The sequence below is a fragment of the Podarcis gaigeae genome (assembly GCF_964106915.1).
Source record: "Podarcis gaigeae genome assembly, chromosome: 14".
In the NCBI taxonomy this organism is placed as follows: Eukaryota; Metazoa; Chordata; class Lepidosauria; order Squamata; family Lacertidae; genus Podarcis; species Podarcis gaigeae.
The window spans coordinates 9,464,103-9,478,959 of record NC_139690.1 but is presented as its reverse complement, the minus strand read 5'-3'; the positions used below and the strand labels follow the sequence as shown (position 1 = coordinate 9,478,959).

Sequence of the window (14,857 nt, the reverse complement as noted above, 5' to 3'; positions counted from 1 at the left end):
ATTACACCTCCACTCAGCCTTGACCATTGCCCACATTGGCTTGGCTGACGGAAGCTGCAGTTCAAAACATCTGGAGGGGCACCAGATCTAAACAGAGGAGGATGAATGGAGGAGATCCATGCCTACAAGCTCCATCCTAGCCATCACACATTCAATGGGGAAGTCTCAATCTTCTCATTCAGTTGATCAGGCATAGAGTTCTCCCCAAAGGTGGGGAGCCTGCATAATGGGAAGAGTCTATAGGTAAATAACAGAATCAGATAAGTGCTGGAAGTGCAAAGAGGTGGAGGGAATGTTCTTTCATATGTGCTGGACATGTAAAAAGGTAAAAGAGTATAGGAAAATGATTTATAATGAATTGAAAAAAAATGTTTAAAATTACTCCCCCCCCCTCCCCAAAACAGAGTCCTTTCTGTTGGGAATAACCCAAACTGAAATTCCCAGGTGTCAGAAAAGGTTAGTTATGTATGCCACTACTGCGACCTGTGTTTTGTTAGTCCAAAATTGGAAAATAAGCGAGGTCCCAATTAAAGAAGAATGGCAACTTAAGCTGACAGAATATGCACAACTCGAAGACTTAACATATAGAATAAGAGAACAAGAACATACGTTTAGAGAAATATATGAAAAAAAATTGTGTACACTTGAAAACGTTGGCAGCATTAAGATAAATTCAACAGTGTAAACAAATTTTGATGGATGCAATAATGGAATACTGAATTATTTAGTTTTTCTAAAATATGCAGGGATTTATGATATTTAAAATGAACCATGGAAAGAGAAGAAAGGAAGTCATTGATATTTTAAGGATGTTTAAATGAGTATTTTAATGGGAACACTCTAAGGCCCCATTTCCTCCTGGCATTCTGAGAATGCCTGAAGGCCAAACCTTTGCTCTCCAAGTAGAGTTTAAAATGGTTAGTCACAGCACGTCATCCCAAACTTGCTTTTCTAGGAACAAGGGATCATATTGATCAATTTGATGGCACTCCAGAGGCTGGTGGATTCTTTCCTCCTTGCAATGGGGTTATGCTAGGAGGTCTACTAGAGGTGGCCAAATACATCATGGTTCTGGCTTCTCCACAGGAATGGCTCTGTGATCGCTGAGGCTGTGGCTGTGTTCCAGGCTGGAGGCCCTGTTCCCATACCCTCAGACATCATCCGTACAATTGTCACAGAGGTGGAGAGGCGGGAAATGGACACCTTCTTTGGCTGGAGGGTGGATCTGAAATCTCTTCAGTCTAAAGGTGAGCTCTGTTGGAATATCTGAAAGCCATCATAAAGACAAGGAGGATCTGGAAGTTGCAACAGCTATGATCGCTGCAGCCAGACTAGTCATAGCAAGAAACTGGAAATGTGATAAAGCATTTGACGTCTTACAATGGAATAAAACTATATGGGATGTAGCATAGTTGACACAACCTGTGTATTATATAGATGAGTAATTGAAGGATGTGTAGCAAATGAATTTACTGGGGGGGATAGTAATTGTTGAATATTGGAACAACTACAGTTTGTTCAGCCTTATATTAACAGTATTAGGCCAGTTTACTTGTAAGATAGCTGTATACCATATTTGCCCACTCAAGCGCTTTGATGTTCCCTGTGCACTGTAATACTTGCTTTGCAAGTATTTTAGTTGTGTGCATGGTCTCTCTTTTACACTCACAATGTTGCAAAATTTAGGCAGTGGTACCCACTTATGTGGAGACAAAGGATTGACAGACACAGCAATTTGGAGAAAAAGGTGAAGTTTATTGCTGAGCAATAATGGACCCAGTTGGAATCCTTTCCAAAAGACTGGGACCCCAAAGAATTCGAGTTAGAATCATAGAATCATAGAGTTGGAAGAGACCACAAGGGCCATCGAGTCCAACCCCCTGCCAAGCAGGAAACACCATCAGAGCACTCCTGACATATGGTTGTCAAGCCTCTGCTTAAAGACCTCCAAAGGAGACTCCACCACACTCCTTGGCAGCAAATTCCACTGTCGAACAGCTCTTATTGTCAGGAAGTTCTTCCTAATGTTTAGGTGGAATCTTCTTTCTTGTAGTTTAGATCCATTGCTCCGTGTCCGCTTCTCTGGAGCAGCAGAAAACAACCTTTCTCCCTCCTCTATGTGACATCCTTTTATATATTTGAACATGGCTATCATATCACCCCTTAACCTCCTCTTCTCCAGGCTAAACATGCCCAGCTCCCTTAACCGTTCCTCATAAGGCATCGTTTCCAGGCCTTTGACCATTTTGGTTGCCCTCCTCTGGACACGTTCCAGTTTGTCAGTGTCCTTCTTGAACTGTGGTGCCCAGAACTGGACACAGTACTCCAGGTGAGGTCTGACCAGAGCAGAATACAGTGGCAGTATTACTTCCCTTGATCTAGATGCTATACTCCTATTGATGCAGCCCAGAATCGCATTGGCTTTTTTAGCTGCCGCATCACACTGTTGGCTCATGTCAAGTTTGTGGTCAACCAAGACTCCTAGATCCTTTTCACATGTACTGCTCTCAAGCCAGGTGTCACCCATCTTGTATTTGTGTCTCTCATTTTTTTTGCCCAAGTGCAATACTTGACATTCCTCCCTGTTAAAATTCATCTTGTTTGTTTTGGCCCAGTTCTCTAATCTGTCAAGTTTTGAAGTGTGATCCTGTCCTCTGGGGTGTTAGCCACCCCTCCCAGTTTGGTGTCATCTGCAAATTTGATCAGGATGCCCTTGAGTCCATCATCCAAGTCGTTGATAAAGATGTTGAATAAGATCGGGCCCAAGACAGAACCCTGTGGCACCCCACTAGTCACTCTTCTCCAGGATGAAGAGGAACCATTGATGAGCACCCTTTGGGTTCGGTCAGTCAGTCAGCCAGTTACAAATCCACTGAGTGGTAGCATAGTCAAGACCACATTTTACCAGCTTCTTTACAAGAATATCATGGGGCACCTTGTCAAATGCCTTGCTGAAATCAAGGTAGGCTACATCCACTGCATTCCCTTCATCTACCAGGGTTGTAATTCTGTCAAAAAACGAGATCAGGTTAGTCTGACATGACTTATTTTTCAGAAATCCATGCTGACTATTGGTGATCACAGCATTCCTTTCTAGGTGCTCAGAGACTGTTTGCTTAATGATCTGCTCCAGAATCTTCCCTGGTATTGATGTCAGACTGACTGGGCGGTAATTATTTGGGTCCTCTCTTTCCCCCTTTTTGAAAATAGGGACAACATTTGTCCTCCTCCAGTCTGCCGGGACTTCGCCTGTTCTCCAGGAATTCTCAAAGATGACTGCCAGTGGTTCTGAGATCACATCTGCCAGTTCTTTTAATACTCTTGGATGCAGTTCATCTGGCCCTGGAGACTTGAATACATCTAAACTAGCCAAGTATTCTTGTACTATCTCCTTAGTTATTCTGGGCTGTGTTTCCTCTGCTGAATCATTTGCTCCAAATTCTTCAGGTCGGGCATTGTTTTCTTTATCGGAGAAGACTGAGGCAAAGAAGGCATTGAGGAGTTCAGCCCTTTCTGTGTCCCCTGTTTGCATTTCACCATCTTCTCCTCTGAGTGACCCCACTGTTTCTTTGTTCTTCCTTTTGCTACGAACATACCCATAAAAGCCTTTTTTGTTGCTTTTAACCTCTCTAGCAAGCCTGAGTTCATTCTGTGCTTTAGCTTTTCTGACTTTGTGTCTACACGTGCTGGCTATTTGTTTGAATTCCTCTTTGGTGGTTTCCCCCCTTTTCCATTTTTTGTACACATCCTTTTTTAATCTTAACTCAGTTAAAAGTTCTTTAGATAGCCACCCTGGCTTCTTTAGGCACCTTCCATGTTTCCGTCTCATTGGTATTGCCTGAAGTTGTGCTTTTATAATCTCCCTCTTAACAAACTCCCAGCCATCATGAACTCCCTTTCCTTTTAGTATTACTGTCCATGGGATCTCACCCAGCACTTCCCTAAATTTTATGAAGTCGGCTTTCTTAAAGTCAAGAAATTGAGTCATAGTATGCTTGGCTGCTCCTTTCCGCTGTATAGTAAACTTCAGAAGAGCATGATCACTTGCGCCTAATGATCCTTCCACTTCTACCCCACTAACCAGGTCATCAACATTGGTTAGGACCAGATCTAAAATGGCTGTTCCTCTTGTTGCTTCTCCCACTTTCTGGACAATGAAGTTGTCTGCAAGGCCAGTGAGGAATCTGTTAGACCTTATGCTCTTGGCTGAGTTTGACATCCAACAAATATCCGGGTAATTGAAGTTCCCCATTACTACTATCTCCCTTCCTTCTGCATGCTTGGCCATCTGTTCCAGGAAGGCATCATCTATGTCCTCCGTTTGGCTTGGGGATCTATAGTAAACTCCCACAATGCGATCACTGTTGTTATTCTCTCCCTTAATTTTGACCCAAATGCTCTCACTTTGGCTTTGAGGTTCTAAATCTTGGATCTCTTCACAGGTATACACATCCCTGACATATAATGCCACTCCTCCTCCTTTCTTGTCTGGTCTGTTTCTCTGAAATACAGTGGTGCCTCGCAAGACGAAATTAATTTGTTCCGCAAGTCTTTTCGTCTTGCGGGTTTTTCGTCTTGCGAAGCACTGTTTCCCATAGGAATGCATTAAAAATCAATTAATGCGTTCCTATGGAAACCGCCTTCAGACCAGGTCCGGGGACAGTCTGTCTCCCGACCTCTTCTGAAGGCCGGCGGGGGGGCGAAAGTCTTTGCTTCCCCCCCGCCTGCCTTCCCGGGACAGCGGAGACTTCTCCGCTGTCCCGGGGCGATCTTAAAATGCTGCCATCCCCCAGGATTTTAAAAGCCCCCGGGACAGCGGAGACTTCTCCGCTGTCCGGGGCGATTTAAAAGCCCCCGGGAAGGCAGGCAGGGGGGACAAAGACTTTTGCCCCCCGCCGGCCTTCAGAAGAGGTCCAGGACCTCTTCTGAAGGTGGGCGGGGGGCAAAAGTCTTTGTTCCCCCCCGCCCGCCTTCAAAAGCCATCCGGGATAGCGGGAAGCGCTTCCCTGCTATCCTGGACTGCTTTTAAAATGCTGGCGGTGGGGAGCAAAGCCTTTCGGCCCCCGCCGGCCTTCCTGGACCTCTTCTGAAGGCCGGAGGGGGGGGGGAAGGCTTTGCTCCCCACCGCTAGCATTTAAAAGAGGTCCCCGGAGATTTCCCTATGGGCTTTCTTCTTGCGAAGCAAGCCCATAGGGAAATTCGTTTTGCGAAGCGCCTCCAAAACGGAAAACCCTTTCGTCTAGCGGGTTTTTCGTCTTGCGAGGCGTTCGTCTTGCGGGGCACCACTGTAGATTGTATCCCTCCATTATTACATTCCGATCGTGGGACTTACCCACCAGGTTTCAGTGATGCCTATTATGTCATATTTAGTTTGCTGTACCAAGAGCTCAAGCTCATCTTGTTTATTTCCCATGCTTTGTTCAGGAGTTATATACCTGAGTGCAGCATCACAGATCATGAGACAATCACGAACGCCAGTGAAAAATAACCAATGAGCGCGCATTCTGCCATGCTCTTGACCGTGCACGAGTACAACTCCCAACTTCTGCTTTCCTTTGTCTGTACAGTCTGACCTTTTCCCTAGCTGATGGAACAGGGAATTGAAACTTTGGCTAGGAGGGGATCTCCTGACGATAACTCCCCCGCGCATCTGTTCATGTAGGGGCATTGTGGTCAGCCCTTCCTGTTTTGTGTACAATTTTAGTCTGGACTAGAGGGAGAGAGTTGTACCAGCGTCTATTGATTTATAGCTTCCTCTTTCTCTAGGGTGCAAGAAAGCACTGGGGGAAAGGTCCATCTCTGAACTTGCGGTTTCAAGCAGTTTGCTGTTAGACTAGGCAAAGCTTTTATGATTCAAAAGGATTATAAAAATCACTGTAAAACTCTGGTTATATGTGAGCATATGTGAATATATTGATAACTGATAACTGATTATATGAATAGCTGATTATATGAAAAACCTAAGGATAATAATCCTCTAGGGTCCTGCTTCAACAACAGCCCTGCAGGGTAGATTTTGTTGGGAGAGTGTCTGCCCAAGGTCAGCTCTGTGACTGAGTAGGGGGTTTGAACCCAGGTCTCTACTCCAGTTTTCTCTCTAAACACACACACACACACACACACACACACACACACACACACACACTTGCTGTCTCAAGATCAGCTGTCTATACTATATATTTAAAGAAGATGAATAAATGAGTAAATTAGGTTAATTTGGATATGCAGAAGATATTAAAAATAAATTTAAGGAGCCGCAGAAAGAGGGGGAAGGAAGTCAAATTTTAAAATGTCAACATGATTGTAAAATTAGTGAAATGTATAAACCTGAAAAGTATAATTTTTTTAAAAAAATCAACTGTCTATACAGCAGTAATAGCAGTCAGTTGATAAGCTAGAGGAGGGAGGGAGGAAGAAAGAAAGCCCGTTCCTTTTTCTATTAATAATTATAAAACAAATCAAAAAAATGAGAAATAAAAGCAATTATTTTTAATTGCTATGTCCCTTGAATGTCCACTAGGGTTCAGCTTGAAAAACCTAGAACCAGAGAAGCTGGCTGTATCTTTCACTGTTCTGGGGCTGGGATCTTCAGCATGGCATGATGAACTTGATGGCATGATGAACTTGGAACATATGGAAAAGCTAAGACGCAAGGTAATTTGGGGGTGAAAGGCCCTTTGGCTTCAGGTGTGGGAGACTTAACGTCTGGAAGATGCTGCCCTCCTAGTGAGTTGGTTGCAATAATTCTCTTTTTACCTTTCTCATTCTCAGATGTAGTTTGGTGGCTGTAGCAGTGTAGCCTAATCTTTTAAGAGTGGCTGGCACATCCTGCCTAAGCTTACTGGTGCTGGTGACAACTCCTCACTTAGAAAACTGATCCTCCCTTACCCACAATAGCTCTCAACCCTGCTTTTAGTGAATTGCAAGCCACCTAAGAATACCAGATGGGAGCAAAAGGCAGGAAAAAAGAGTGCAGAATAAAAGGAAGGTATAGATTGCAGATAATAATGAAGTTTTGTAAGCAGTGCTTTGGGTGGCTTGGCATCTGTGGTGTTGAAGAAGCCCGGAAGTCATGTCTAAAGCAGTGATGGGAAACCTGCAGTCTCAAAAGTTAGGAGGATTGCAGCTTCCATCATACTTTACCATCAGCCAGGCCGTCTGGGGCCAATGGGAGCTGGGAGTCAAAACATAATCTCTTGGGCACCTGCTCCTGATTAGAGGAAAGTACATAGCTGACCTTTAAAGCCCTAAATGGCCTCGGTCCTGTATACCTGAAGGAGCATCTCCACCCCCATCATCCAGCCCGGACACTGAGGTCCAGCTCCGGGGGCCTTCCAGCAGTTCCCTCTCTGCAAGAAGTGAGGTTACAGGGAACCAGGCAGACGGCCTTCTTGGTAGTGGCGCCTGCCCTGTGAAACACCCTCCCAGCAGATGTCAAGGCAATAAGCAACTATTTTACTTTTAAAAGACAACTGAAGGTGGTCCTGTTTAGGGAAGTTTTTAATGTTTGATGCTGTGTTGTTTTTAATATTTGGTTGGAAGCCGCCCAGAGTGGCTGGGGAAGCTCGGCCACATGGGCGGAGTATAAATAAATTATTAATATTATTATTAATTAATGGCATGCCACCATAGAGGAGGCCCCCTCTGACTGGCAGCTGCCTAACCTCCACAAGTGGCAGCATCTGAGAAGGCCTTCAAATGGATGAATGGTGCTGCTTTTACATACCATGGTCAGGTCTTGCCCTCATTAGGAAGCAAAGGAGGACGTGGCTGGAATGGCTTTGGGAAGATTCCTGTCTTATCTCTTTGTGGGTCCCAAGTGCCTTCAGAACCCTGTGTCTGCTCTTTCCCCTTATTCCTGCTTCAGTCAGCACCTTGCTCTCATCTCTTGTTACCTTTCCCCGCTCCTGTTAATTCCCGAATCTCTGCTTGTTCCTCCTCCATTTCATGCTTCCTTACACATTCCCACTTTCTCCCCATTCTCCCTTCACTTAGTGGCTGGGATCCACACCCAATGTATCTCTCATCTCTTAGGCTCCCGCTGCTTTATCCTTTCCTGTCCAACTGGTTCACCTTCCAGCTGAACCACCAACGCTGTGGCTCATTGAAGAGGAATCTCCCCCAAGCTCTGCTCACAGGGTTCTTGTGGACTCATCTTGCCTTGTTTTCCATTGAAACCCTAAGCTCTGCTAAGCATGAGACTCAATCTCTCCAACTCTCTATGATTCTGTCTGGCGGTGATGGCTCCAGCTTTGAAGTTAACATCTGCATGCTGATGAATTCTGAGTAAGAACAACATTGACTTTTGTCTGTAGGTGTTCCTGTTGCTTGGAACTCGGTACACAGTCCAGAATATCTCTCTTGATCAAGTCGGGTATGTACATGAGTTAATCTCTTTTAGGGGCTGGGCAGTGGTGCTGTTGGGCAGCTTACAAGTGTCTGCTTCTGTTTTGTGTCCTAGTGGGAAGGAACCATTCTTGAAGAAGGTAAATCTCTGGTCATGGCATCTCCTATACTAGATTTGTACTGGCTCAAGCAAACAGCTTGTATCTCAGCAAAGCTGTATAATGGGGAAAGGGGAACCTGCGGTCCTCAATGTTGGACTACAACACCCATCAGTCAAGGCCAGCATAGCCAATCGTTGGGACTTGTAGTCTGGCAATATTTTGGATGCTTTCATGGGTTCCTCTTCCCTACTTTTTTTTTGATCCATGCGACGGTCATCTCCAGGCTTGACTACTGTAATTCGCTCTATGCGGGGCTGCCCTTGAAGCTGTCCCAGAAACTCCAGCGGGTACAGAATGCTGCAGCGAGGCTCCTCACGGGGTCTCTGCCATGGGAGCATATTCACCCAGTGCTTTTCCAGCTGCACTGGCTCCTGGTGGAGTACAGGGTCAGATTTAAGGTGCTGCTTTTGACCTTTAAAGCCCTTCACGGCCTAGGACCCTCGTACCTACGGGACCGCCTCTCCTGGTATGCCCCACGGAGAGCCTCAAGGTCCATAAATAGCAACACCCTAGTGGTCCTGGGCCCTAAGGAAGTTAGATTGGCTTCAACCAGAGCCAGGGCCTTTTCAACTCTGGCTCTGGCCTGGTGGAACGCTCTGCCTCATGAGACCAGGGCCCTGCAGGATCTGATTTCTTTCCGCAGGGCCTGTAAGACAGAGTTGTTCCGCCTGGCCTTTGGCTTGGAGCCAATTTGATTCCCCCCCCCCCCTCTCTCTCTCTCTCTCTTCTTTTCCTTCTCCTCCTGCGATGAGGCTACATTTTAATATTTTAATGTTCCATTATTTTAATGCTGTATTTTATTTTTGTTTTTAACTTGTAATCATTCTTCTTGTTTTTATTATTGTTTGTAAGCCGCTCTGAGCCCGGCCTTGGCTGGGGAGGGCGGGGTATAAATAAAAAATTATTATTATTATTATTATTACTTTATAATCTGAACCTTAGAAAGTGCTGGTGTATACTTTTTGAGCTGGAGGTATGAGCTATCTAGTACCTAAATGCCTAGGCTGGTCAAAACTGGATAACCTTCCCTTGGTTGTAGTCTTGGTGTGCATTGATGGAACCTTTAGACTTGACTAGGAATAAAATGCTTTTCACCAGTAACTTTGAGGAGGACCTCAAAGACCTCTGATTGGGTGCCTGATCAAAACCAATCCCAAGTATTAAAACAGTCAATGTTTTTCAACATGTTTGGCCAGGTGCCTGCTTAATAACAATTTTATTATTTATACCCCACCCATCTGGCTGGGTTCCTTAGGGTGTATTGTAGCACCACTTGGGGGTAGGTAGGGATACTCTTATGTGCACAGGGTAACACAACTTCTGTTGCTTGCAGATATAGCCAAGGTGGTGTCGATATAAATGGAGATGTCTATATTGAGACCAGTGCTCATGTGGACATTGACTGGGCTCTAAAAGCACTGATGGGGCTTAGAAACTACTCTGTGGACCTCACATCTCTCTCCATCAATGGTCAGTAGCCGCTCTCCGTCTGGCTTGCTTTTAGAGATGATGATGGCAGTAGGTGGGAAGTTTAATTCTCTGCTCCTAACCCCATGCTTTCTGCTTACAGGGTCACGCCTAAGTCTCCAGGTCTTTCCAGTGTCTTTCTTGGTAACCAACAGGATATTCAATGAGAGAATGATGGATCGTTCTTCTGTAGAGCATCAGAACATTGCCAAGGATATATCTGATGTGGTAGGCATGAGATGTTAATACTAAACATTAATGGTTGGTAGGGTCTCTAATACAAGGACAGGGGATCTCCAGCCCATAGGCTGGATGTGGCCCTTCAGACCTCTCTGTCTGGCCCTTCAACTCTCACTAGCCCCATTCCATCCTGCCCTCTAAAGACACATTCCAGATAGGTAAAAGCACTTGAACTGCTGCTTTAACAGCAGCAAGGGATGTAAGATGGAATTGCTTGAAGGAGCAGGAAACCACTGGATGATGAAAAAAAGATGGAACATAAACATCTATTATTATTATTATTATTACTATTATTACTGTTATTATTCCAGCTAACGCATATTCTGGGGAAGTACAAAAACCTCCTGCAAGTGGCAATCCGAGACATCACGTAAGTAATTCTGTCTTGATTTTCACTTGCTCTAATACAGACTAGGCACTGAAAGACTAGACTCACAGTTGAGTCTTTCTTTCATTTGCAAAACCTGCACAGCCTTTTTAACCTAGGTAAACAGGACTTGTTTTTTAAAGGCTAAGCTTATCTCTTTTAAAACCAAGGTGACTCTCCCACTAGCTGTGCCTCTTATTGTGTGACCCCTTCTCCACAATTGTAAGTTTGCCTGGTCTGCCCCTTCTTCACAACTGGGAATTTAGCCAAGTTTCTGCACTTGGGTAGTGTTGGAAACTCAGTTCCTACAGGTTCCTATCCTTAAGCCTATCTCTTTGTTCTGACTGCAGCGGTGGATCCCTGATATGTCATGGAGATGTGATATTCCAGCACCCAGCTCCAACAAGCAAGGATGTCCTACAGACGCTCGCTCTTTCAGTTGGCCCAAAGGATTATCTGGACTCCTCAGATCTCCAAGTGGACCCATTCTCCTTTACTGTAGCAGGTATGCCAGTATAAGTTTCAGAAAGGGGCCTTAAAGGGAAAGCATTGCAGTAATCTAATCTTGAGGTTACCATAGCATAGACAATAGTAGTTAGGCTATCCTCATCCAGATAGGGGCATAGCTGGGCCACCAGCCGAAGCTGATGGAAGGCACTCCTGAGGCCACCTGAGCCTCAAGTGAGAGCAAAGGATCCAGGAGTTACCTCCAAGCTACAAACCTGCTCCTTCAGAGGAACTGTAACCCCATCTGAAACTGGACCAATAAAGCACTTCTGAATTATAATCTGCTTTCTCCCCCTGCAATTAGCAGTGGGTGGTGGATGATGAACATCCTAAATGAACTTCTAGGAACCATCCAACTCGATGATTCTGCGACTGCTCTTCATTTTAAATATTTATTTAGGTGATGGGCTGGAGCCTCCCGTTATACATCGAGGTGTCCCTGGCTATGTGGTAGCCATCATTGTACTCTGTGTCCTTGCAATAGTTGCTCTTCCTATCCTGGCTCTGCTGGTAAGCACCTCATATGAACCATACAATCATTATTTTTTGCATTGCTCTTGCCCCCTGTAAGAGTTCTGGTTTTGTCTTTCCTAGATCAGCATTTCCCAAACTTGGGTCTCCATCCAGCTGGTTTTGGACCACAACTCCCATCATCCCCAAGTAGCAGGACCCCAGTCAGGGATGATGGGAACTGTAGTTCAAAACAGCTGGAGACTCGAGTTTATGAAACACTACCCTAGTTAAAGAGCATCTCTGTCCCTGCGCCCCACTCAGAACCAGGGTGACAATGTCCAGTGGGTCAAGGCAGATCCTGCTATTCAGTTTTTCCCTTAGGCAGCTGACCTGATGGCAGTTAGAATGCCCACCAAGCCAGGTGGAAGCTTGATGGAGTTCCCCTCCTCCCTCACCCACGTCAGGAATCACTTTTTATATCACAAAATGTTTATGATTGTTTCCTGCTGAGTCTGGCATGTAGAAGGAAAGGTGTGCTGAAAATAAGGCTCTTGAGCAAACTGAGGTGCAGAACCTGATCTGGACAGAGGGCCAAATCTTTTTCTCCTCTGTGCCTCACTGGTCAGTGCCACCCACCTGATACGTGGGTGGTGCTGTGGTCTAAACCACTGAGCCTTTTGAGCTTGCTGATCAGAAGGTTGGCGGTTCGAATCTGCGCAACAGGTGAGCTCCTGTTGCTCTGTCCCAGCTCCTGCCAACCTAGCAGTTCGAAAGCACGTCAAAGTGCAAGTAGATAAATAGGTACCACTCCGGTGGGAAGGTAAACTGCATTTCTGTGCACTCTGGTTTCTGTCACAGTGTCCTGTTGTGCCAGAAGTGGGTTAGTCATGCTGGCCACATGACCTGGAAACCTGTCTGTGGACAAACACCAGCTCCTTTGGCCTGAAAGCGAGATGAGCACCACACTCCATAGTCACCTTTGACTGGACTTTACTATCCAAGACTCCTTTACCTTTTAGCTTTACCCACCTGTCAGTCACCTGATGGCACAAGGACATCCAGTGATGATCACCAAGACTTCAGAGCACAGCACAGGCCTATCCGCTGGTGGGCCATCACTTGAATCCTGCCTTCTGGCCATGCAAGGCTGGGAGACCTGTGGCTGTCCTCTCACCATCAGTCCCAGCCAGTGTGGTCAATGGTCCGGGGACAAGAGATGTAGTTCAGCAACATCTTGGGGAGCACCCAACTGGCACCCCTGGTCTACAGGCAGAATGTGGTTTGGTAAAGCACTAAAGGCTTAATCTTGTATTAGGAGAGATCATCAGATGATCCTATGATGTAGGAATGATGTACATCTTTGGTAGGGTCATGCTTGCTCCAGACTTCTGGAAGCAGCTTTCTTTTGTACTATGAGCAGCTTATTCCATTGAGCGCCACTTAGTTTGGAAGTCTGGGTGGCTCAGTTGGTTGGAGCATGGTGCTGATAATGCAAGGTTGCAGGTTTGATCCCCATATGGGACAGCCACATATTCCTGCGTTGCAGGGGGTTGAACCAGAGCACCAAATCGTGACCCGTGTGTGCGCAGACACGGTGCTGTGGGTTGCGAATGCTGAGGGTTGCGAATGTGCCTCCTGCATGAATCATGTTCGCAACCCGAAGTTCCACTGTATAGGGTTGTGGCGCTCATCTCGCTTCAGGCCAAGGGTGCTGGCATTTGTCCACAGGCAGCTTTCTGGGTCATGTGGCCAGCATGGCTTAACCGCTTCTGGCGCAACGGGACACCGTGATGGAAACCAGAGTGTGCAGAAGCGCCATTTACCTTCCCGCCACAGCGGTACCTCTTTATCTACTTGCACTGGCGTGCTTTTGAACTGCTAGGTTGGCAAGAGCTAGGAAAGAGCAATGGGAGTTCACCCTGTCACAGGGATTCGAACCGCCAACTTTCTGATCGGCTTCCAACTTTACAGTTCTATTATTATAACTGGCAACTTGCTAGGCTACAGTCCCTTAACCAGCTCTACTAACTTCTCCTAAGCGAAAGGTGCGTGGCCGGAGAGACAAGATTATTATCAACAGGTGGCGTGACCATGAAGCATGTGTGGAGACATTTGAACTAGATAACCCAGGATTCTACCCAACTCCGGATGAGGTATACTCCAGACTGTCAGAACATATGGAAAAATGTGAGTGTGCAGCCAGCTCCAAAGGAGTTGAAAGTTCCCCAAACTGGCCTTTGAAGAATTTAGAAATCTTTGGTATTTTGGTTATATGGCACTACATGCCTTGGTTTTTTTTGGGGGGGGCAGGGGGAGAAGGGACAAGGGCTTCTGCCATGAAAAAACTTCTTTGTGCATTGCCAAAGCACAACATCTGAATTGGCAGTGTGCTGATAACTGGATATACTAATCAAGGCACCGTCTTTCCTTTTTATGAGTAGAGTACATCAGGCTTTCATGCTTCTGAATAAAAACAAAATAATTTGTGAAGACACACTCTCTTGATGTAGCTTAGATTTTTAAATTCTAGCAGATTAGAAATGTTGAAATAGTGATGGGGGATTTCAGTGCGTCCAGCATTGAAAGTTTCCCAGTTCACGGGCTTCTGGAGTTGACAGCGATCTGTTTTGCCTTTTGTCCACAGGATGGTGCCAGATGCTCTTAGTCTTCTACAAAATCACTCAGCTAGAAGAATCAAAGGCTTGGGATGAAGATGGGATGTTTTCATACTATCTGAGTTGGGCCTTTTTGTCTGCTGATGTGATACCAAACGGTGTCTGAGCCAGAGCGGCGGAGGATGCAGGAAGGTGTCGACCGGTGACTGGTCATAAGAAGAAATGCAAATACTGATCTCAATGCAAAATTTCTGCATAGTGTCTTGAATAGAATTGGGAAGGGGGATGTGGAAGCAACAAAACTTTTTTTAAAAAAGAGGGGAGTGTGTAATGGCTTCCCTTTGTAAAATCCACATTTGATTTACTGGGCATCTCTTTAAAACTAGAAGTGAGGTTTTAATGCCAGGAAAGGCAAATGGTCCAGAACGAGAGTGCAAGGCAGTAGCTGGTTGTGTTCTGTAGCTTTGAGGAAGGGTGGCCCCAGAACTTAAGCACACAGGTCAAAAGGTTTATTATACCTTTCCCTTGTGCCCATGCTTGAGGCCTTCATTGCAAAGTTCTCTCCTCCCAAACCAGCAAAGCAGTCTCGTATTTTTTTTATGACTAAGCTGATCTTTTATGTATGTCTTTAAAACATTTCTTATTACTTTGTATGTTTAGGGCATAGAAGCTAGTTTCTGTTAGTTTTTCCTGATTGGATG

At 45.5% G+C, this 14,857-nt stretch overlaps 1 protein-coding gene across 1 annotated transcript; it reads left to right on the top strand.

The window, feature by feature from the left end:
* Positions 1–988: 988 nt before the first annotated feature.
* On the top strand, positions 989–14,322 carry LOC310831509 (uncharacterized protein; the record flags this gene model as incomplete). The annotated part of the gene is made up of 10 exons (XM_083712121.1): positions 989–1,247; positions 6,521–6,654; positions 8,316–8,374; positions 9,841–9,977; positions 10,078–10,202; positions 10,526–10,584; positions 10,932–11,086; positions 11,489–11,598; positions 13,581–13,800; positions 14,186–14,322. The coding sequence occupies exons 1-10, from the start codon at positions 1,196–1,198 to the stop codon at positions 14,320–14,322; spliced, it is 1,188 nt and encodes a 395-aa protein (XP_083568247.1). The 5' UTR covers positions 989–1,195.
* Positions 14,323–14,857: the final 535 nt, after the last annotated feature.